The 25,072-nt window shown below is 39.5% G+C and overlaps 1 protein-coding gene across 2 annotated transcripts in view; it reads left to right on the top strand.

The window, feature by feature from the left end:
* The first annotated feature begins 5,590 nt into the window (after nucleotides 1-5,590).
* Nucleotides 5,591-25,072, top strand: part of PDSS2 (decaprenyl diphosphate synthase subunit 2) — a 241,908-nt gene continuing 222,426 nt past the window's right edge. For both annotated transcript variants that reach the window (XM_024551782.4, XM_045188650.3), the window contains exon 1: nucleotides 5,591-6,184. In XM_024551782.4, the coding sequence (XP_024407550.2) occupies nucleotides 5,889-6,184 (296 nt within the window). In that variant the 5' untranslated portion in view covers nucleotides 5,591-5,888. The remainder of the gene's footprint in view (nucleotides 6,185-25,072) is intronic.

The raw sequence follows: 25,072 nt of genomic DNA, 5'->3' as shown, positions 1-25,072 counted from the left end.
GTTCCTCTCACTCCATGAGGGTGGGATATCTGCCCCGCACTTACCTGACAGCTTAGAAGTGCCAGGGCCTACAGCAGAAAGAAGGAAATTTGGATCAATGGGAGATGAAACCTGGTAAATAACTGTTCCTCTCTTGCATCAAGCTGACAATTATGAAGTATATTCTACGTGGCAAGTCAAAGAGTCCCAGAAGACTCAAGGCCTTATTGCCCACAGCGATGACTAACTTGAGAACACCCTCGTATTGACTTTCCCTGTTTCACTCTCGTCATTCACTGCTGTTTCCTGAGATGGCTGTCCAAAATAAACTGCCTCAAAGTAAGCCCTTGTCTCGGGTTCAGCTTTCAAGGGTGTAAGCTTGGCTAAAACACCGCTAAATATAATTCATGCAGGAAAGGCAGGATAAATGCTGAGTTCTTTCATTATATTGAAAATATTCAGAGTATTGCCCTAGTTATGTTTAATAGTGAACTCAAGGATTTATATATCAGTGAATTTCAATTAGTTGTGGTTCTTACTCTATTTTCGTGCTCAGATTATCCCCTTTTCAGCCAGTGGGAGCTTCTTTGTGCTGATCCCTTTGTCCCTTTAACCTAACCCATTAGACTTTAGACTCTAGACTTCCTTGATTTCTAGCATAACAGGGTGTTTCAGGCTCATTGTGCACATTTCTTGCCCCGGACCTGATAGGTGCCATTCCTCCAAAGAGCCTCGTTTCTTTTGATAAGGAATGATGTATTGAAATTAAAATATGAATGCTAAAGATTGCAACAAGATTACTATTACTTCTAGGCCTTTTCAAGGGACAAAGCAAGTGTATGTTTCTTTTTTCTTCAATAAATGTATAATTTGGGGGGGATGTAAGAAATACTTTTTAAAATGAAAAAAATCACAAGTTTATATTATTTCCAATTCATCTTTACTATTACCTGGATTCTACTTACTCTGAAAATCATCATTGCTATAATATACAAGAATAGTTTGAAAGTAGTAGTATCTACATTTGTACTAGTAAAATAACTACTGACTAAAGTTTAAGATTACTTTGTAGGTCTATTTATCCTGAGAACATATTCCACTATGTGTATTCCACTATGTACAGTGATTACACTATTTTCTAAAGTCATTTAATAGTTTACTTGGTGTGGTTATTCCATCAATTTAACATATAGTTAGGACAATCACTTCAGTTGTTTTCAAATTTTAGGAATTACATTTTCCTTTTGAATTTAAAATTATTTTAAATATGTAAAATATATACATGATTCTAAAGTCAAAACTATGTAGTCAAGGGGTATATTCAGAGTAGTCTGCTTCCATGCTCGTCCCTCCAACAGTTTCCTCCCAGCCCAAGATATGCAAATACACGAGATCTGTCCAGGAGGTATCCAGCCATGTAATGTGAGAAACAGAGACATTTACTGAAGAAGATACAAGATACAAGAAACATTGTACATAGGACCATGACACCTCAGTCCCCTCCAAAGTAGGTATCTTCGGACATCACACAGGTCTCCCAGTTACCATAAGCTGCCCTGTCATATTTTCTTGAATCTCATAGGCAGTCTGAAATCTTTTTCCTTTCAAAGGTGATTTTAGTTTTGGGAAAAGCCAGAAGTCATGGAGCGCCAAATCTGGGCTGCAGGTGGGCTTAGTCACATGAGCAGTTTGATGTTTTGCCAAAAACTTTTCACGAGACATGATGCATGAGCCAGCACATAGCTGTGATGAAGCTGCCAATCACCAGTTGCCCACACCTGAGGCCTTCTGAATCATCTGAATAGCTTCCCCCGGAGGAATGTTCAAGCTTAACGCACAAATTTGATTCAGACTCATTGCTCTACTTGCTCATTTTGAATGCAATGGTGAGACAGTACACATGCTCATTCAACGGCATCTACTGCTCTCACTGACTAGTACAGTGAAGTTGCCATTGTTCATGCGTGAGCTTTCCAGTCCACTCTCCTTGGCTGCCAGGCTACATTGATGTCACACAAACCGTTCTCAATATTAACAACGGGTGGACTTTTTCCAGACAGTATATTCATAGTTCACCTATCTTATAAAAAAACAGCATACTATACTGTTCTATACCTATTTTTTTAAAAAAACATGCATTCTGGAGATCATTCCACATCATTTCATTTTTTTTATTCTTTTATTTTTTCCACATCATTTTAAAGAGACGGTCCTCATTCTTTCTCAGAGTCCCACAGTGTGTTTCATTGTATGGCTCTACCATAGTTTATTCACCATTCCTCTACTTGTGGTTATTTGGTTTATTTCCAATCTTTTGTTATTACAAATAACACTGCAATGAATAACCTTGCGCATAAGTCCTTCATATTTTTGGATTTCTGGGTCAAAGGGTAAACATATAACCGCATGTCATTTTCTAGGGATTATCCAATTCCTTTCCATAGGTGCTGGGCATCATTTCACATTCTCACTGGCAATGTGTGTCCCTGTGTTCCACAGCCTGCCAAACCAGTAGGTGGTCCAACTTCTGGATTTTTGCTGATCTGATTACTTACCTCCTTTTATCATTCTGCCCGAAGATATACCAGGAGGCTTTCATCAGCTTTTGGAAGAACTCTCTTAGCATGAACAATAGGTGATTGTGTTGAGGGTGATAAAGGAGGGTGGCAGCAGTGTCCCTATCTATCCCACTCACCTAATCATGGAAATGCCAAAGCCCAAAGCACTCACCATCCTTGTTAAAACCTTGTATTTCCAAAGGCTGGTTCAGGTTTCCAGCCAAGGGAGAAAAAAAAAGGACGCTAGGTATGACTCACTTCTTTCTAAGGTCAATAGAAAGGACAGAAGTGAAGTCCATTGGTACTTTACTAGCGTCAGGATCCCAAGAAAGCTGGAGGAGGAACATCTTTTGTCAGTTTGCTGTCTTCAGAATAACCCCAATGTCAAACAGATGCTAGAGGTTTCCAGATGGTGGAATGTCCACTCTTTAACCTGCACGGCTGCCCACACCCAGGGCCCTTTCCTTTGCTGCTTTGTAAAACTAAATGTCATGGCTGGAAAAATTTTTTTCTTTAGCTTCTTCCATTTTCTTGTATCCTTATGGGTGATTCTGCCCCCCCAGGGGATATTTTGGCAATATCCTAAAGCTAATCTGGTTGTCACAACTTGGAGAGGGTTACTGCTGGTATCTACTGAGTAGAGGCCAGGAATATTGTTAAACATCCTACCATGCACAGGGCAGGCCCTCCTCTTCCCACAGCAAAGAATTATCTGGTCCCAAATGTCCATGGTGCCCAGGCTAAGAGACCCTACTCTATTCTTTCTTTATGCTGCACATATTCACAGACATCCTCAAAATGACTACAGTCAGTGGCAGAGGAGGGGCAGGATCACAGATACTCCCTCTCCCTGCTCCTCTGAAAGTCACCAGCAATTCAGAAATCTCTTTCGTCAAAGAGACTCTAAGGAGTTATATATTTACCTGGAAGATTAAAGAACAAACGCCATTTTAACCTTCTTAAAACTGATTATCATTAGGTATAATGCAACCTTTTAACTGTAAGTATAAAGGAAAGTGATGATTATTTAAAATAAATGGAACCCGAAGTCCCATGAATAATCAAAAACTTGGTTAATAGAGTATGACCAGAGAATAATACCCTTGGCTTCTGTGGAGAAATTAAAGTACATGCTGTGAATCGGTATTAAGGAAATTGCATGAAAAGTTAGTCTTAAGGTGATTTTGAAGAAACGGCCTCAGGTGCACAGTATATCACATTCAGCCTTTATCTCTTTTCCAGTTTTCATGACTTCTTTCACCTTGGATAACCCGGCTGCTCGGGCCTTGGAACTTGGGACGGTAAGGTGTCTCACTCTCCACATTTATTTTCATCTAGAGCAGACCTGAATTTTATTACCAGGAGTTTATTACCAGGAATCTCTTTCAAAGGAATTATCTTTGAACTTCAGTTTGCCTTACTTATGTTTTGGGCTTGGGCTGTGCTTAAAATTTATGAGCATAATTCACTTAATCTAAAAGGTACCCCTGAAGAGTTATGCCTAAATTGAATGTTTGGTAATAAAATCGAATTTTTGGTTTTTTTAAAGATTTTATTTATTTTTAGACAGAGGGGAAGGGAGGAAGAGGGAGAAAAACATCAGTGTGTGGTTGCCTCTCACATGCCCCCTACTGGGGACCTGGGCCACAACCTAGGCACGTGGGGGGATTGGGAATCCAACCTGGGACCCTTTGGTTCCCAGGCTGGCACTCAATCCACTGAGCCATACCATCCAGGGCCAAATTTTTAAATCACAAGGGAAATTTGCCATTCAAAGGGAGTCTGAGGCTAAAACTTCAGCAGAGAAAAGCATCTTTTTTGCAAAGTGAATAATGATTCTCTAGTTTGCTCTTTTTAAGTGCAGTCTTTAATGTAGCCCAAGTCTAGTCCAGCATTATGCATGATGCTAATTTAAAATATATCATGAATTTGAAAAAAATTTGAAAGTTGAAGAAAGTTTTGCAAGCTATTTTTAAGAGTGTAAAACTGCATATAACAAGGATTTTAACACTTGTTTGGAGTGATAAAGAAAAAATGGTAGACATACTTGAAAAAAGAATAGGTAGCATTATGTAAATGATAACCACATTGACAGCAATGAGGAAAAAACAATGGTTGGCAACTTGTTATTTTGAGAAACTGTACAGCTGTAGAGCATGGATTCAGAAACCAAATTGCCTGGGTTCACATCCCTGCCTAGCGTGGCCTTGGGCAATTTATATGACTTGGCTGTGCCTCAGTCCCCTCATGAGAAACATGGAGAAAACTAGTATTATCTAAGTAATGTTTTTGAGGATTAAGTGAATTAATACACGATCTATAATAAAGTATTACAGGGTCAGAGGTACAGTTCTCAATACTGGATGGTGAGCTTCCTTCTAAAAAGGGGCCTCTCCGCACCCTCGTGGGAGGTATGGCTGCTTCCGCCTGAGTTGTGTACAGGGGTCAAGCGAGCCTCAGCGAGGCCAGTGATTCGGGCAAGGGCAGAGGACATTCCTTGGGAAAAAGAACCCTGCGGGCTGCGCCACGCCACCCTGGTTGGGAGCTGAGGGCATGAGAACTGAGACCCCCCGCGTGAACTCTGTGTCCCCACCTCCACCCAGCCACAGTTCCCGAAGCCCCGCAGCCGCAGCGGCCGCCATCGCGCCGGTCCAAGACCACTGCCAGAGGCTGGCGACGGATAGCTACGAGAGGCTTTCCAGAGAAGGCGACCGACACTCTTTCTTCAGGGCGGACGGGGGCCCGCAAAAAGAGACCCGCGTTCATGATACAAATATTTATGTGTGCCCACTCTGTGCTGGGCGCTGGGAATGCTCCGATGAGTCGCACACGGCTCCGACGCCAGGCACTGGGGCACCACTCAGCGCCCACGCAGACATTGCTACCACCCCTGACTTCTGCGGGATGGACCAGGAGAAGTGGGAGGAGCTGAGGCTTTCACCCAACCTCGTCTTCCGGGATTCACCTCCAGAGCCCCCGCCCCCTCGGGGCTTTCACGGCTGTGCCGTAAAGTAGAGAACAGACTTGGCCCGCAGAGCAGCCCGCCTCGGTCTTTACGGCAGGCCGCATTCCCAGCCTCTAAGTATGGCGTCCCCCATTTAGGTGTCAGTCGTGGTTTCCAGCCCGCCTGGCCGGTGGCAGTGCTGAGCTAGGGCAGTAACCTATTTGGACGGGGCTGCAGAAAGCTGCAGTTAAAGTTCGTTTCTGGTCGCAGCTCCAGGAACCCACGAGCTTCTGAGGGCCAGGAGTTGCCACTTACTTCTAGTCCCTGCAAGTTCCTCCTCTGCCCCTGGTTGGTTTCCCCACGCTACGTCGGGACACTGAAGTCCCGGACACTCCTAGACCCAAACTATGAGCCTTCCGCAACTACTGTTGCGCTCGCCCCGTTATCTCCGGACCTCAGGTACCCCGTGTCATCTGTGGTGCTCCCAGTCCCTCGGCACCATCTCCTCGGTGGGCTCCTGGCGTGGTCAGTCCTCCAAGTCCCCGGCCTACTGGAACCAAGTGGTGTCAGAAGCGGAGAAGATCGTGGGCTATCCCACGTCCTTCATGAGCCTCCGCTGCCTGCTGAGCGACGAGATCAGCAACATCGCTCTGCAGGTGCGGAAGCTGGTGGGAACTCAGCACCCTCTGCTTGCCACAGCCAGGTGAGCTACTCCCTCCCCTCCGGCACACTCGCACCCACTCGAGTACTTTTACTGACCGCAATACCATCCCTGCCTCCCTCAGATTGGCTTCTTGCTTACCTCTTCCTTTCCTCAGCCCTCTTAGACATTGGATGTTGTCTTTTCTCTAGTCCAGTCACCTTAACATTCTTCCTCTGTCTGCTCAGTGGAGCGGATGAGTGGTTGTCTTTTGAGAAAACAGGTGTACGCTTTTTGCGTTTTTGCTTAATGAAGGTGAAGATGCCTCAGTGATTTGTGGAGGAATTGAGTATGGATATGGATTTGAGTCACTTGCTAGAAATGATCTTTAAAAAGTGGGATGGATTCATTTTCAATTCCGCACTATTCAGAAGGTCACCTCTAGAAAGAATGGGGAGGGAGAGGATAGGCTGAAGGTAGACAGTTCTTCTCAACGAATGTCCCAGGCTTGAAGTAGGAATTTATCCAGTCAGTAGTCGCTATCCTCTTGGGGTTTTTGTCACTTATGCTGGGCTACTGTGAAAACTGCCACTAGGATTTTAAGGACCACAACTTTGCTTCCACTTAAAAAAAAACCTCACTTTAATTTGTAAATACTTTCAAACATGCTGGAAAGTTGCAAGAATAAAAATAGTGCAATGACCACTTTAATCAGATTCACCTATGATATATATATACACACACAAATATTCACATGTATATGTAAAATATACATGCACGCACACATACACAGATTTTTTTTCTGAAACATTTGAGGGTATGTTGCATACCTCATGGTGATTTACCCCTAATTGAGTGTCATTGAGTGTTTCCTTAGCATTAGCATAGGAATATTACAGACATAATTACATTAGTCAACTTAGGCACATTTAATGTGTACATTACTTTTGTTTAATCTATCACTGATATTCCAATTGTGTTAATTGACCTAATAATGTCTTTTATAAAAGCGTTCTTTCCTTTGCTAGTAAAGGATCCAGCCTAAGGTCAAATGTTGCATTTGGTTTTCATGTCCCTTTAGTCTCCAACCTTGAGGGACATTTCCACAGCTCTTCTTTGCTTTTATGACTAGAGCAGTGGTTCTCTAATGGGGCAGTTCTGCCCACCGGGGAACATTTGGCAGTGTGTGGAGATGTTGTCACATCTGAGATGTGCTTCTGACGTTGAGTGGATAGAGGCCAGGAGTGCTGTTAAACACCCTATAATGCCCAGGACAGCCCCTAGCAACGAAGAATTATGTACCCCACAATGTCAATAGTACCAAGATAGGGAAACCCTGGATGAAGTTATCTTTTTTTTTAATTAAACTTTTATTTTGAGATAATTGTAGATTCACGTGCAGTTAGAAGAAATAATAGTGAGATATCCAATGTGTCTTTTAGCCAGTTTTTCCCAGTGGTAACATCTTGCACAACTGTAGTACAATATCACAAATAGAATATTGACATTGAAACAGTTAAGATGCAGAACATTTCATCACCACAAGGATCCCTCATGTTGCTCTTTCATGGCCACCTCCACTTCCCTTGCCCTTCCCCTTGCTTCAATTTTTGAGACACCTGTAATTTGTGTTTTTGCTACAAAAGCAATAGTGGAGTGATTTTATTTCTTGGCATTATTCCCAGTTATCAAGAATGTCATTTTATGAATGAGCTTAACTTGTGCAATAGCAGGAATGTTAGTTCTCCAGAGATTCTAGATGGTAGACACTCCACACACAGACACACACTTCTTTAAAGCTCAACAATGGAACTAGTGAGTTTATCACTCAGTTTGAGAGCAATAAACTTTACCAATCCTGTTGAAGCTGAGTACTCCCCGGTCCATCTCCCTGTCCCTAAGTATACAAGTTTTGTGTTTATTTTCACTTTTAACAGTGCATGAGTGTTTCCCTAAGTAATAACATGTTTATTTCCCCCTCTTTTTGAAATTTATTAATATGGTAATTTATTGCATATTGTCTGTTATGACTTGCGCTTTTAATTCATCATCGTTTCTAAGATTCACCCATATTGAGTTTAACTGTATTTCATTAGTTTTTCACTGGTGTATAAAATCCTATTTTGTGAATATGCCAGTCTTCTTTCAGTCAGCTTTTGGGTTGTTTGCACTTTTTTGTGTTATGTGAATACAAAAATACTGCTGTGAATATTCTTGCACATGTCACCTGATGTACCTGTCCTGAGAGAATAGATACCGGAGTATATAGCTCTGGTGGGTGATAATAAACTGTGTTCTAGAGTGGCTGTACCAGTTTTGCGCTCATGAGCAGCGTCTGAACTCAGGTTGCTCCATGTTCTCACAGCACCAGAGCCATGAGGCTTCTTAATTTTTGCTAATCAGACTGTGTGTGTGATGGGAATGGTGGTGTTAGCAGGAGCCGTAATGCTGTTGTATACTGCATTGCGCTTATCGTGGTCTCTATAATAAGCCATTGAACTGAGAAGGGCACTAAAAAGAGCCTTTTTCATGTGTATATTCTGAGAGTTACAATTCATCTACTTAGTTGCCAGACTATCAGATGGAGTCTTGGAGAAGATCCCTTCTGAGGCCACCAGAAACACACTAGATAAAAGCCTACGAGACTACCGGCTTTGAAACTTTCCCGATTGTACCCTGCCCTGCATACCTACTTCCATACTGCAGTGAAAGAATGGAGAGAAACAAAATAAATGAGTTTCAGCAGAGCTGTAGTAATATTTATGATTTGCTTTATTTTGTAAGAAAAGAAAGCTAATCTGCATGTAGTTTGATTATTCATTTTGACAGTATGTTGCGAATTATTCAAAGTCTACGCCCACAGGTAGCTGATGAGCAAAAAACTTTTGGGGAGTTTTCCCTACACACATACACACACACACACACAGGGTGGGGCAAAAATAGGGTTATAGTTGTTCATAAGGAAAATAACACAATAATTATAAATAATAATACAAGAACAAACTCTTGTACTCAGAGCTGTGAACCTACTTTTGCCCCACCCTGTATATCTATATACACTATATACTGTGTATATATAATTGTTTTAGTGAAGAAGCAGGCATTTGATCCATACAGCAGGCAGACTGTGGCTATTGTAAATTATAGCGAAAAACATAGATTAGGCAGCTATATTACTTCACATGCTATGCACATTACTTTTTGACATTTTGTCAGCAAAACATTGATAATTAGGGAGGAAGATGCTCGCAGCATGTTAGCAAATGGGCACAAAGACAAAGACACCGTATAGTCATTATCCTCTTGGGGTTTTAGTTAGAGCCAAAAACCAGATTTGGTAATTCTTTCACAGTCCTGTTGTTACAGAGCAGAGGGCAGGGGGTGGTTCACGATAAATTATTACAGAAAGGATTCCCCCTTTCTGTCTCTGGAGGTTCCTTCCCCCACGCCCACCTGCTAGGTTCGAAATGCCCGCCGCCAGAGGAAAGACGTCTCTCAATGCAGAGACTGGTGAAAAGGAAAGGAATTGTTTATTTAAAAGTTACACAAACTTAGAATAATGACCTAATGTCTTCAATAAGATACTAAAGTCCTTTAGAATACCCATAGATGCACAGTCCTTCCCTCTCCCTATGCCCAGTCCGGGGTACCGTGTCTCAGGAAAAGAAGTAGAAGTCCGTGATTCAGGCTCCCGGCACCATCAGCTGTGTGGCTGCTGCAATCTCCAGTTAATCCAAAGCCATGTGGCACCTTCTCATGGCCCACCAGCAAGAGTCCTCTCTCCCCTTTCTCTATGGCTGCAAAGTCTCTCCTGCTGCCTAAGCCTCGTGGCAAGAAGAAGCACTCCAAAACCTCGTGGTCCTCTTTACTCTCCTTCAGAACCGCGTGGTCCTTTTCCCCACTTCAGAACCACATGGACCTCTATCTATCTACTTGCTTCAGAGCCTCGTGGTTCTCCCATTTACTTCAGAGCCGCGTGGTCTACTCCCTATTTACTTCAGAGCCGCATGATCTACTCTTTTCTCCCCCAAAACCTTGTGGTCCTCCCCATTTTCTTTGGAGCCGCATGGTCTCCTCCTTCTATGGCTGCCGGGCCTAGGTTTAAATCCCAGTGCCCATCTTCCTTTGCAGCCCCATTTCTGACTCCTCCTACAGTCAGCTACACCTGCCAGCATCCTTGTATTCTTCCAGCTTTACTGGGCTGCCATAGTAAGTCTGGGCAGGTGTGGCCCCATGGCATGGAGCCAATCATCTCCAAGCTCTCCCACAGGCCCTGTAACCAGGGGGAGTTGCTTCCCAGTCCCATTTTGGGTGGAATTTGGTCCCATCCCCCTGGCTCAAAGCATGGCCACAGCTACTTAACACATCCATGAAACCAGTTAAAGGTTATAGATATGTTAAATGACTATGCCAGGGGTTAGCTGCAAAGCTCTTGCTACCCAAAACAGCTCTGAATGGCCCTGTTCCATGTGTCCCATCCCCCCTGGCTCAGGCCTGTGGGGGTGAGGACATCCTACATACATTTTTCTAATATTTCCTGGACACCCCGAGTCCTGGACCCCATTACAAATCCCTTCTTGGGGCCCTCCTCTTGGCTGCACCCTGCTTCACTATTTTACATTTTGAATTTCTATTACATTTTGTAAAATGATCATTACTGTTTGGGTAGATCTACATAGTATGTTAGGGATGAATCATACCCACTAGCCCTAAAATTTAGATGAATGATGACATTTTTGGCAAACAGGGAAAAATAAGGAAATCACCATAATCCATTATCTACTACCTTCTCTTTCTTTATCTAAGCCATCTCATGAAGAAAAGGGAAAAGTGCCAGGAAGTATACTCTTTAACAGTTTAATACAGAAGTGAGATTAAATTTCAAACCACAATTTAGTAAGATAATGATTTTATTACTAGGAACAATGTAGCAATTTTTTACCCTCATTCTTACAGATTTTTTTGGATCTCTCTTGTAGGCCCCAATTAGAAAAATAACCCTCAATAAATTAATTCAATGTTTATTGAAGTTTATGGAAGAATATAAAGGAATATGAAACATGGTGTCTGTTAAAGACACCATTGTATTTTGTTGGACACAATATACAGGGTTTGGCAAAAGTAGGTTTACAGTAGTTCATTTGGAAAATAATATATAATTAATAAATAATAATACAGGAATAAGCTCGAATACTCACAACTGTAAACCTACTTTTGCTGCAGTATGTATTTACAAATACCTGACAGACGTAAATGACTTGTGGCTAATGAATAGTAGAGCATATTAGCTATTACATTTAGAAATGCTAAAGTGGCCTAGAGTAGTGAAGAACCTTTCACGAAAAAATTGGGAAGTCATTAGGATGGATGGGTAGAAATTACATGGGTAAAATTTTAGGGTGGTGGTGGCAGCATATGACAGTTTCCCTTCATGATTATTTCTTCTCCTTTCTTCCTTAGGCTGTCATACCTCTATGAGGTATAGGGAGGACCTTGAAAGCAAGGATACCCAGTGAATAAAGCAAAATGAGCAGAGTGAACGGACCTAGAATAGCTAAAACAATGTTAAAAAAGAAGAAAATGAGAGGAATCATTCTACTTAATATTAAGTTTTATATGTAACATTATTATCAAGACAGTGCCATATTAACAGAGGAATAGAAAGACAGATCGATGGAACAGAATAGAGAACCCAGAACTTGGTCAATTCAAATATACCCAAGATTTTTGACAAAGGTGCAAAAACAATTCAGTGAAAGAATAATAGTCTTTTCAACAAATTCATACAAAGAAATGAACTATTCACACAACTTAGATGAATCTCAAAAGAATTATGCCGATTGAAAAAACTCAGTCTCATTTCTCAAAAAATAAAAATAGATCAAATTATCATATGACCCAACAGTTCTACTTCAGGATATACATCCAAAAGAATTGAAAGTAGGGTCTTAAAGAGAGATTTGTTCACCCATGTTCATAGCAGCATTATTCACAATAGCCAGAAGGTGGAAGCAACCCAGATGTCCATCAGTAGATCAATGGATAAGCAAAATGTGGTATATACATATAATGGAATATTAGCCAGTCTCAAAAAGGAAGGAAATTCTGGCATATGTTACAACATGAATGCATCTTGAAGATATTATGCTATGTGAAATAAACCGGTCACAAAAAGACAAACATTGTATAATTCCATTTATACGAGGTATTTAGAGTAGTCACATTCAGAGCGGTTGTCAGGGGCTGGAAGGAGGAGGCAATGAGGAATTGTTTAATAGGTACAGTTTCAGTTTTCCAAGATGGAAATGTTCTAGTGATTGGCTGCACAACATTGTGAATATACTTAAAACTACAGTTCAAAATGGTTAAGATGGTAAATTTTATGTGTATTTTACCACAATTAAAGAAAAAGTCAATCTCGAAAGTTTGTATACTGTATGATTCCATTTACACAACATTCTGAAAGTGACAAAACTATAGGAATGAAGAACAGATGAGTGGTTGCGATAGTCAGGGATACTGTGGGGAGCAGGGAGGAATGTAAATACATGTATTTTCTGGTGATGGAACAGTTTGGTGTCTTGATTGTGATGGTGGTTACAGGAATCTATACATGGGATAAAAGTTGTATAGAACTGCATACACCTCTGCACACAAATAAATGCAGTTTAACAAGATGCAGAGAATGGAATAAGCTCTGTAGTTTTGTTAACACTAATATACCTATGTTAATTTCTTGGTTGTAATGTATTTCCGCTATATATTGGTAGAAGCTGGATGAAGAATACATAGGATTCTTTATACTATTTTTGGAACTTTTCTGAGTCTATAATTACTTCATTATTTTGGAAGCTAAAAAAATCACTTTGAATAGAGAGGAAAAAATGAGTGAATGAATGAACTAACAAACAATAAGTAAGCTTGGGAAACAGAAGACTTGTATGTTCTGGTTTCATCTCTGTCAGTAGAGAACAGTGTGACCCTAGGAAGTTACTCTACTTCTCCGGACTTTAGTTTCCTAAGCAGTGAAGTGAGGAGTTTGACTAAATGATTTCCAAAGGTGTTGCCAATTCTGGACTAGTGTAGAAATTAGTCTCGTCATTGAATATGGCAAGTAAGGAAGCCATCATCGCTTCTCAAGGAGGAAGTGAGCAGATTGAATGCAATATGGTGATACAACACTATAGTTCTTTTCCTACTATTTAAAAATCCTAAAAGCTCAGAAGACAATGTTTTTTCAGACACATAAACCTGACCTGAACTGATAAGATTATTTATAGTCTTTCTTTATCCCACTGAAGTTGAATATTCTTGCATTTTGCTGCAGAAAATTAATGGGTTTGATTGCAGAGTGCTGCCTCATACCCTGCTGGAGTGCTGGTAAATGCACCTTCCTAAAATAAAAAATTGTACATTTGGAAAGACATTTGGTCTCTGGGACTTTGGGTGAGGGGTTGTGGGCCTCCCCCGGCAGGACCACGGTGTGTGGGGGATGCAGTAGAAGCCCAGGTTTGCGATGTAAATTGGCATGGGAGCAGCTGAAGGTGGTAACAGTGCACCAACTCCCCACTTCTTCCCGGCACAGCTTGTACCCTGTGTTTCATTACTCTCTTGCTAATTAAATGTACTTGTGCAAAATATATTTTTTATTTCTAATCACCTAAATTTCTGAATAAATCAGTATTTTTAGCTTTTATAAATTTACTTCATATAAATTTACTGTCAAGAACTTAATGCTTTTAATCATATGGGGGACACTGAATTGTTTGAAGGTGATGACTCATACTTTTCATATCCCCTTGATTAAATTTTTGTTGCTTATACTGTTGATTTTAATTTGGTCTGTGTGGCTTTGTTTGTTTTAATTGATTACTCTTGACAGAGTTGGCTCTTAGGATTAAATTTTTATTTAAATACTTTTTACTTTTGCCTTCAAAGCACTGATCTATATTTCAGATTTAGATAGATGGGATTAATTTAGTATACCTTTACTGGGGACAAATGAAGACACTTAGTCTCTCTCTCAGAGGGTATTGATTCCTTGGCAGAAACTTTTTGTTCCTGACTGAGTTTATTACAGTTACTTGGCTACCTAAACAACCTTATTATTCTTTTCTGCATGGTAAAATTCTTCAGAGCTCTTTGAATTTATTATTAGAAATTTAATTTTAGTCTCTTCCATGTCTATGAAAGACCCTTTCTAGATTCAGTTCTGTAATTACTGATGGAAAACCTACATTACTTGTGCAGGACTTTTTCTTGGATGACTAGGAGAAAATTATAAATTTTAATTCATTCCACAAATATTTGAGGTACTCTGGGCACAGGGTGTACAAACAAGAATAAGATAGTTGCTGTTCTTCAGGAATTCACGAGAGACAGTATAGTGAGCATGAGTCTGAAATCAGACTGTTTAAATTCCTATCCTGGTTGCAGCACTATGAAGCTCCGTGGTCTCAGGCAATTTACTTAACCTCTCTGTGCATTAGTTTCCTCACTTGTAAAATGAGAATAATAGTACCTATATCTTAGAGATTTGTGAAGATTAAATAGGAAAATAAAGGTAAAATGCTTAGACTAGTACCTGACACATAGAAAGTATCCAGATGTTAGCTATTATTATTATTATTATTATTATTATTATTATTATTATTAGAAACTCATTTTAATGGGGAGGCATGCAAATAGAGTACCTTGAGATAAATAATATATGTGAACAATATGCTATAGAGACAGACGGGGAGAAAAAGGGCTCTTTAGAGAAAATTGAAGACTTTCAAAGGTGAGGTAACATAAGAGTTGGGTCATGTTGGATGAGAAGGAAGTGTCCCAGGCAGGAAAAGAAAATAAGGCCCAAGGAATTGCTTAGCAAAGTATAGGGAAGTAGTCATTTGGTATGGGCTGAGCATGGGATGGGATGAGGTAAAAAGAATAGGCTGGGAGCGTTGTCTTCTGCCCAGATACAGTAACTAATGCTAGACTTGCCTTCCACTGTAAACAAATAGAAAGCTGGGTCAACTATATGAAACAACTATATTCTCGGAGTACAGGCAGCACAGGATTGTGATTCCTGCAGGTGGGAAGACAAATGAGGTAAGAACTATGACCACTCTGGCATTCTGCTGAGAGGTACTTTTCACATAACAGCACAGAGAGAGCAGACTCAAGCAGGGGTTGGTGGTACTGCTGTGTTGAGGAGAAAGACCATATTTTGGAGAAGCTGAGGCAGCTGGAAATTGTGGGACAGAATACAGAAGAGGAGACAGTATGCAGAGAAAGGCTCCAGATATCTAAGGTGCCCACCTGAGTCTGTTGTTGCAAACTAAATAGCACATGCATGGGATGAAACTCCGTAAGGCCGGAGAACTTTGTATGAGGTGTGCAGTCCTCAGAGTTCTCCCAGAATTTGGAGACCTTCAGGTTCTGACTGGGTAGTATAGAAAGAACTACTGAACTACTGGGCACTCTAAAGACTCCAGAAAAGTTATGCCTTAGTAATGGGGGTAAATCAGTACTTTTAGATAAACTCTAAAAGTTCATTGTATTCTAGAACCTCCCTAATGAAGCTAAACAGCAAATCTCTGAAGGATTAAGCTGACCCAGAAGTAATTGAACTGCCAGGCATAGCATTTCAAAACTCTTTAAAGGAAGACTATAAAATCCAGACACTCAACAATAGAATATCACAATATCTAACATTCAATAAAAAGAAATTACAGTACATTTCAAGAAGCAGGAAAATATGATCCATACCTAGGAGAAAAATCAGTAGAAACAGATCCATAAGAGACAGAGAAGATATAATTAACAGACAAGGATTTATTATAATTGTGCTCAAGTATTTAAAGGAAAAGATGAATGATTAAAAAAAGGTCGATTTTTGTGAGTCGCAAAGATAGAGGTCCAGTCTGATCCTCTGCTCACCCTTCACCCAGCAGCTATTTGTACCCTCACTGTTGGGGGACACGAAGGACACGGGGTGCTGAACTGCACCCCTGCCCCTCGTCAGGACTCACATTCAAATAAGGGAAACAGATGTGTAAAACAGGAAGTGCAATAAGTGTTACACATGTTAGGCTAAGACTGTACATGAAACGGAGACACAGAATAGAGTGGTCCAGTGGGCAGGAGGCTAATGAATCTGGAGAGTCTCAATGAGGTGACTTCAGTAGAATATTGAACATTGAGTAGATGTACTTGGGGCAGTGGTGGTGGAAATAAGGGAGTCAAAGGACATATTCAAAGCTGACAAGACTTGGTAATTTTGAGAGTAAGAGAACATATTTAAAATAACCTGAGTAGTTGAGTGCAATGTTGAGGTCCTATTAGCCGATAGAGGGCACACAGGAAGAGAAACATGTTTGAGTGCTGAGAGTAAGGGAAAATGTTGTAGATTTGTTGAACTTACGGTGTTTGTAACATGTAAAGATGTCCAAGAGCAGTTAGGAATGGCTCAAGTGCTCCCAAGGTAGGTAGATGCAGGAGCAAGGGTCGGAAGGTGAGAATTAAAGCCATGGGTGGGAAGTGCTCTGTAATCTGTTAGGGATGGGGTATAGAATTCTATCAGTTATTTGGTGGCAAGCAAAGACATTAACTTTGGATTACTTAAGCAAAAATAACTTTATTGGAAGGAAAAAGGTAGATCACAGTTTTGAAGGAGGAATTTAAAAATCAGCCCTTAGGAAGAATGGGAACTGGGGAAGCTCTAAAGGGTAACAGTGGCAGGAATTGACAGACAATTCCACTACCATATAGCACTGTTTTCAGGAAATTTTGGCTTTGACTGTGTTTACTTCTTATATGGCTCCTCGAGGCTCAAATTCCTGCAGGAGAGGGTCTGTTTGGCATTTCTTTTGTTCGTACCTAATGTAGATCAGTTCCTTTACTGGCAAGTGGTGTAGTATGATTGGCTGTGCCTGAGTGATCGGCCACTTCTTTGGCTCTTTGGGGGGTAAACTACTGTATTTTAGGCCTCACAGAATAAGGGAAAGGAATATTCTTAAAGGAAAAGTGATGAAATGTTTTTATGAGACAAAACGGGAAAAGATTCTGGGCAGGATACCCCTTGCTCCAATTTACTGCCACCCCTTCCCCACTTTCTTAGTGAACAGACATTTTAAAAGATGCCCCCATCTAACATAATGTAACTAATCATTTATACTAAAAACATACACATTCCTCAAAGAGGTAAATCATTGTCAAGTCTAGGACTTGAGTGATGTTTGATCTCCTTTTACTTTTATTGTGATTCAGTTTTTAAAAATATTTTATTTATGTTTAGACAGAGGGGAAGGGAGGGAGATAGAGAGGGAGAGAAACATTGATGTGAGAGAGAAACATTGATTGGTTGCCTTTCATCAGTGCCCCAACCAGGTACCAAACCCGCAACCCAGGCATGTGCCCTGACTGGGAATCGAACCGGTGACCTTTCACACTGCAGGAAAACACCCAACAAAATGAGCCATATCAGTCAGAGCTGTGACCTAGTTTTTATATTCTTCAACCTGTGGGCTAAGTGGTAAAATTTCTCACCATCATTATACCTGTACAGGTACAGGAAATAACATCAAGGCAGAGGAAACACCAAAAGCTATTGACACACCACGGTAGAGACTCTGGCTGCCTTCCTCGAGGCATGCTCGTTTCCACCTTGGAAGAGAAGTGTGGCTCTGTGGCTAATTTCTGGCCAAAAAGATGTTGGTGGAAGTATACAGAATTTCTGGAAAGTCTCTTAAAGGGATGGGGCCCCCTTTCTTTGTTCCTTCTTTTAATCTGCTGCTTTGAATGCTGATGCTCTGTCTGGAGCTCTAGAAGCGATTTTTGACCGTGAAGCTGAGCGCCACAATCTATGAATGGTAGAGGGGAGAGGAGGAAGGAACATAGTATCTTTGTGGAGTTTCCATAGTTTTAAATTATCCCATCTCTAGACTTCTTTTACATGAAAAAGAAGTACACTTCTTATTGCTTAAACTATTAGAGTTTTATGTTGTAATCGGTAATACCTGATCCTAGCTAATATATGCACCAAATAAGGAATATGGGTTATTTCTGCAATCTCAGCTTCCATTTCAGAGGCACCATTATTATGTCTCTTGGTGGAAGTATGCTTTCCTTGGGCACAGACACTTTTAGCAGTTCCCAGTCTTATAGGCAGGAAACAAAATTTGAGAGGTCATTAGTTGTAGTTGTGAGAAGTGTCACATCCAGTACCCAACTGGGAGAGGGCCGCATCAGCTGATACACTGTATTTCTCAGCAGTTTCCAAGGTGGTAACTCACAGCTGGATGCTTGTCTGTGTTGCCATAGACTATTTGACCATTGTGTGGGCCTGGCTGCTTCTGCAAGGTGGGAAGAGTGCGTGGTTAGAATGAGAGAAGCCCTTGGTCAATTAACTTTTGCTGGGAAGTGATTTTTGTCATCAGAGGCACTGTCAAGTAAGATCTCATGTTAGCACACAGGTAAGTCCACAGATAACAGTGTTGGTAGAAGCATGACAGGAAATCATATCCAAATACAGAATAAATATCTCTTCTGAAGAGTTTAAATTGCTCACCTCTCCAGGATGAAAAATGTCTGGGTTCATTCCTTATGAGGTAATGGCTTTTCTGAAGGAGTATATCATATTGGGACACTTATCAGTGACAGCCATCAGGTTACTCTTGGGAGGAGGAGATCCCTGCCATTGAGCACAGGCATAGCGGCCATTACCTGCCACCACTACTGCCTTGTCAAGTGCTGAGTTGAAATGACAGTCAACCTGTGCATCTGCTTATTAAGATCCTCTTCTCAATTGTGGTAATTTTGTTGAGAAGTCATGTAGAATGTAGATATTCTCAGATGCTGGTCCCATTCCCAGACATTTATCCAAATATCCCTTCTCCAAACCAGTCCTCAAGAGGCTTGGGTATTTCCCTTTCATCGGCTAATGATGAGCTGGGTGAATGGCCAGAGGTCCATTTGGGGGGGAAAACCTTGCACGAGGGATTGGCCTCCTGTTCATTGAAGAACTGTGGGTCTTGGATTTGGGTTAGAGGCTACAGCTATCTACTGTAGTGTCTCATACAGGTCTCTGTTTGCTAGACCTGAACTTGTTTGTTTTTGGTTATTTAAATCAACACATATCTTTGTGGGATGCCTGTTGATGTGAATTCTTGGGTCGGATTGATTAAATACAGACAGGGATTTCTGCCTGTCACAACAAAGACCGGTACCCACCATATTCCCATACCCACCTTGCTGCCTCTTAGAATCACCATGCCCACTTTGCTTCTGTCAGGTAACTGCTACCACCTGGATCTGGCCTCCCCTGGCCCTCCCATCACTTTCTGAGTTCAGTGAGTCCCTTTCACTTGTAGTCCCTCCCACCAGAATCCTTAGCCCTAGAGCCACTAACATGATTAGTAATGATCATGGTATACCCCTTACCAATCTATTTCTTGTGTCAAGAGTGAGGAGAGAATTTTCTGGGACCTGTCGGGAGACCTGCTAAGGGCAGTATGTTATATGAATAATAGTTTTATATAGTTTGGGTAGAGGAAAGTGGTAGGAGAATAGCATCTTCACCATGAGCTTCTCTACTCCTAAGAACCTACCCAGACTGCCAGAACCATTTTCATATATTGGGAATTGCAATTTAGTTTCAGTCAAGTACCATCATCTGTCATAGTAAATTAATGCCAGTTTGAGTAAATTTTGTATTCAATTTGTAATTTTATTTAGTTGTATAAGAACTATAACCATACAATATTTTTTATACTCATACATATTGAAATAAAAATCATTTAAGGCAATACTGGATGACTGAATTTTTACCCCTTAAAAATGTTCCATATATTACTTACGGTTGAAGAATACTAATCAGTCCTCTTAATTCTTGGCCCAGTTAATAAGGATAGCTGGGTTTTTAAGTGCTATCATACTTAATTCTTTCTGCTTAGATTCTAACAAATTAGGATTCAGATACCCACATCTCTCTTCTCATACTGCTCATTACTACTGTATTTCCAACTGCTTTTCATTGATACTTTGTTCCAGCAATTTCAACCTTTTTCATCTCATGGCATATATAAACTAATTCCTAAAATTTTGCAGCATACCAAAAAATATGTTTTTTCTGATCTGACTAAAAAAAGGTATAATTTTGATTGAGTCCCAAAAAAGTAACAGTAATTACCTAGCCCTCTTTGCTCCAAAGTGACTTTTTAAAAAAATCAAGTTCCTATACTTGTATATAAAGATTTTTGGTACCAAGAATTAATGAATCATATACAGCCTTGTTGTGCGATGTGACCAATAAGATGCAATTCTATTATATAACCTATATATTTGTGATTCAAGACAGGGCATTCACACCAGATGGCTATTGTTGTGTTGGCTATTGTCATTTTTAAATTTGACAATCTAAGGGCAAATAAGTCAGTGCCCCTGACTAAATAGTCTTGCACTGCATGTTTTAGGAATTCTTGTGGCACACCAGTTGAAAATTGCTACTGTATTCTATAATTGTCCCTTCTTTATTCTTTGTAGGATTCAGGATTTTCGTGTGTGTGTGTGTGTGTGTGTGTTTTAAACACCGTACAGGCCCTTTAGTTAACAAAAAATATTCATCCGTGCTTGTGGTTTAAAAGAGTTTAATGAATATTTTTCCAAAAATAGCTACTCCAGGGTAGGTTTTCAAAATGGGTACTAAGTATTAACCATTCAGATAGCTGTTTCTGATTTAATATTTATTCGAAGTTTAGATATAAATCTTTACTGTACGGAGTACAGCTGGATTTGCTTTTCTTCCTGTGACTCACCAGAGGCTTCTCCAAGCCTTCCGTTTTTTTCCCTTCTATTTTCATGTACTGAAACTTCATTTAACAAATATTTAAAATAGCCTTGAAATTATCATTCTTTCCAAATCTTCTTAGAAGGCGATTTCATGTCTCCAAAGATTCTTTTTTTAACAAACTGAATTGGTTTTATTTTCAGAATTGTGAGGCTAGATATAGGTCTAAGGAATAGTGTATCGTACTCTGAAAACTTAGTAGTGTTTTGAATTTTTAAACATTAATAATTGGCGTGACCATATTCTTTATAGTGTTTAATAATTATAGGGTTTTGTTACAGGTGCTTTCTGTATCTTAAATGATTGATGAAATTTATTTTATCCTGAGAATGAAATGACTTCAGGAATCTTCTACTTTTTCAACATCTCTCTAAGTTTAGGCTATTTCTTTTATGTTGTTCTGTACCTTAAGGAATGCCATTTATTTTCACAGGACTGATGTTATAGTATATATAAAACATTTTTTAAAAACACCTTTATGTGGACTGATGATTTTAAAGTATTTCTTTTCTCACATATTTTCTGTTATGTAGTATCCACGATTAAAAACAAGTGTGAGCATATAACAATAGAGTATGCATGGTACAATTATTAGTATATAAAAAGGAGCTTCAGAAATGAACATCTAGAAGTTGGTGCTGGCCTCAGCATTTAATCCAACTTCAAAAATACTTATGAATATACCTGGTTAACTTAGGGAAAAAACTGGGGTGAAGTTTTTCTATCCTTGGTGATTTTTACTATTTTATAGGCTGAGTTAAAAAAAATGTCTTTTATTTTGAATGTATGTTAGGATAGTGGGTTCATTTGTTAAATGATCAAGGTAATGTCTCTTGCCCTATAGAAGATAATACTAGGAGCTTGATGATTTAATTTCCAAATTATATTGAAGTTCTGACTCATCTATGTGTCAATTTTCCAGTGAAAATTTTCTTTTAAATTCATGGTTGATATTATCCTGCCACCCATTTGCTACTCCTCCCACTTTCATTAGGAGTTTGTTGGGAAATGCAGACCAACTTTAATTTTAACTTGGAATTCCAAATAATTTTAGTTTAACTTAATTACACAATGATCTATAAAGACTGCTGTGATATAGGGAAGCAGTAGTGGGTGAGGTTGTAGATGAGAGCATGGGCTTGAGCCTACCATTACCTGGATTTGAATTCCAACACTTTCATTTCCTAGCTGTGTGAACTACAGAATTTCTTCAACCTTGTTACTTCACCTATAAAACAGATTAAATTATTATTAGTTCTGTATCACAAGATTGCAATGAGGATTACATGAAACACACTGTAAAATGTTTAGCTTAAGTGCTCAATAAACATAGCTGCTGTTACTCTGTTATTTGTGCCAATAATTATTTCTCTGTGGTCTTTGCTTATTCTTTTTTTAAAAAAATTTGCCTAAGTTTCCTTGGAGGATAGTTTTAAGAACTCACAAAATATTACAGATGAAAATGATTTGAAAGGTATGCCGCATAGTACAAATGTAAGTGGAAGTATAGTATTAATGACTATTACCATTAGAAATAATAGCTATTGAAGCTATGTGCTACCATGGAAAGAACACTGTTTTGGAAGCAGACTGACCTACTCAGATCTGGTTTATGTCATTTACTAGCTTCTGTTTGGGTAAGTTGACTACTCAGACCTTCAGTTTTCTCAGTGAAAGTAGGAATAATAATACCCATCTTGTGGAATAATACTGATCTTATTATGAGGCTTGAATGAAAGGCCTGGGCGACAATATAGTTTTCTTTCCCCCTTCAAACTGGAGAATGGGAAATATCTTTGGCAAAAACAAGCATCATTTCTTTTTTTTTAGCATATTTTATTGACTATGTTATTATAGTTGTCCTACTTGTTGTCCCTTTGCCCCCCTCTGCCCAGGACCCCCCTTCCCTTTAGCAATCCCCCCATTAGTTTTTGTCCATGGGTCATGCATATAAGTTCTTTGGCTTCTCAATTTCCTATGCTATTCTTAACATCCAACTTTATTTTGTACCTACCAACTATGCTTTTTAATCCCTGTACCTTTCCCCCCATTGTTCCCCTTCCTGCTCCCTGCTGATAACCCTCCAAATGATCTCCATACCTATGATTCTGTTCCTGTTCTAGTTGTTTGTTTAGTTAGTTTTTTAGATTTAGTTGTTGATAGTTATGAATTCGTTGCCTTTTTAAAGTTCATAGTTTTGATCTTCTTCTTTTTCTTAAATAAGTCCCTTTAACATTTCATGTAATAATGGCTTGGTGACGATGAACTCCTTTAGATTTACCTTGTCTAGGAAGCACTTTATCTGCCCTTCCATTCTAAATGATAGCTGTGCTGGATAGAGTAATCTAGGTTGTAGGTCCTTGCTTTTCATAACTTTGAATACTTCTTGCCAGTCCCTTCTTGCCTGCAAAGTTTCTTTTGAGAAGTCAGCTAATAGTTTTATGGGAACGCCTTTGTAGGTAACTCTCTCCTTTTCACTTGAGGCTTTTAAGATTCTCTCCTAAGGAACAGCTAATCCCCATCTTTCTCAAACTATCCAAAAAATCCAAGAAGAGGGAAGACTCCCAAACTCTTTTTTTGAGGCCGGCATCATCCCAATCCCAAAACCAGATAAAGATACAACAAAGAAAGAAAACTATAGGCCAATATCACTGATGAACATAGACACTAAAATCCTCAACAAAATATTGGCAAACTGCATCCAGCAATACATTAAAAAGGTCATACACCATGATCAAGTGGTATTCATCCCAGGGATGCAAGGATGGCACAGTATTTGCAAATCGATAAACATAATATATCACATAAACAAAAGGAAAGTCAAATGATCATATCAAAGATGCAGAACAAGCATTTGATAAGGTAAAGCACCCATTAATGATAAAAACACTCAGCAAAGTGGGTATAGAGGGAGCATACCTCAACATAATAAAGGCTGTATACGAGAAATCTACAGCCAACATCATACTCAATAGGCAAAAACTAAAAGCTTTCCCACTAAGATCAGGAACAAGACAAGGGTGTCCCCTTTCACCTCTTCTATTCAACATAGTATTGGAAGTTGTAGCCACAGCAATCAGACAAAAAAAAAGAAATAAAAGGCATCCAAATTGGAAAGGAGGAAGTAAAAGGAGGAAGTCATTGTCTGCAGATGACATGATATCGTATATAGAAAGCTCTACAGACTCCACCAAAAAACTACTTGACTTAATAAGTGAGTTTGGCAAAACAATGGGATACAAAGTCAATATTCAGAAATCAAAGGCATTTTTGTATACCAACTATGAAATATCAGAAACAGAAATCAGGAAAAAAAATACTCCATTTGCTATAGCAATATGAAAAATAAAGTATCTAGGAATAAACCTAACCGAGGAGGTAAAAGACCTGTACTCAGAAAACTATACAACACTGAAGAAACGAATTAAGGAAGACACAAATAAGTGGAAGCAATACCATATTCATGGATTGGAAGAATTAACATCATCAAAATGTCCATAGTATGCAAAGCAATTTATAGATTCAACTCAATCCCTATTACAATACCAATGGCATTTTTTACAAGTATAGAACATTTCAAAACTTTTTTTTTTAAATATGGAACTCTAAATGACCCCGAATAGCCTCAGCAATTTTGAGAAAGAAGAACAAAGTAGGAGGGATAACAATACCTGACATCAAACTATATTACAAGGCCACTGTAATCAAAACAGTGTGACACTGGCATAAGAACAGACACATAGATGAATGGAACAGGAGAGAGAGCCCAGAAATAAGCCCATGTCTCTATGGTCAATTAATATTTTACAAAGAGGGCAGGAGCATAAAATGGAGTAAAAATAGCCTCTTCAACAAATGGTGTTGGGAGAACTGGACAGCTACATGCAAAAAAATGAAATGACCACCAACTTACACCATACACAAAGATAAACTCAAGGTAGGTAAAAGACTTAAATATAAGTTGTGACCCATAAAAGTTTTAGAGGAGAACTTAGGCAGGAAGATTTCAGGTATTTCACACTGCAATATTTCACTGATATGTCCCCAGAGCAAGATATATCAAGGAAAGAATAAACAAATGGGACCACATCAAATTAAAAAGCTTCTGCACCGCTAAAGAA

This window comes from Desmodus rotundus, chromosome 11, assembly GCF_022682495.2.
Source record: "Desmodus rotundus isolate HL8 chromosome 11, HLdesRot8A.1, whole genome shotgun sequence".
Classification (NCBI taxonomy): Eukaryota; Metazoa; Chordata; class Mammalia; order Chiroptera; family Phyllostomidae; genus Desmodus; species Desmodus rotundus.
The sequence above is the reverse complement of the archived record's forward strand: the minus strand, read 5'-3'. Positions and strand labels throughout refer to the sequence as shown.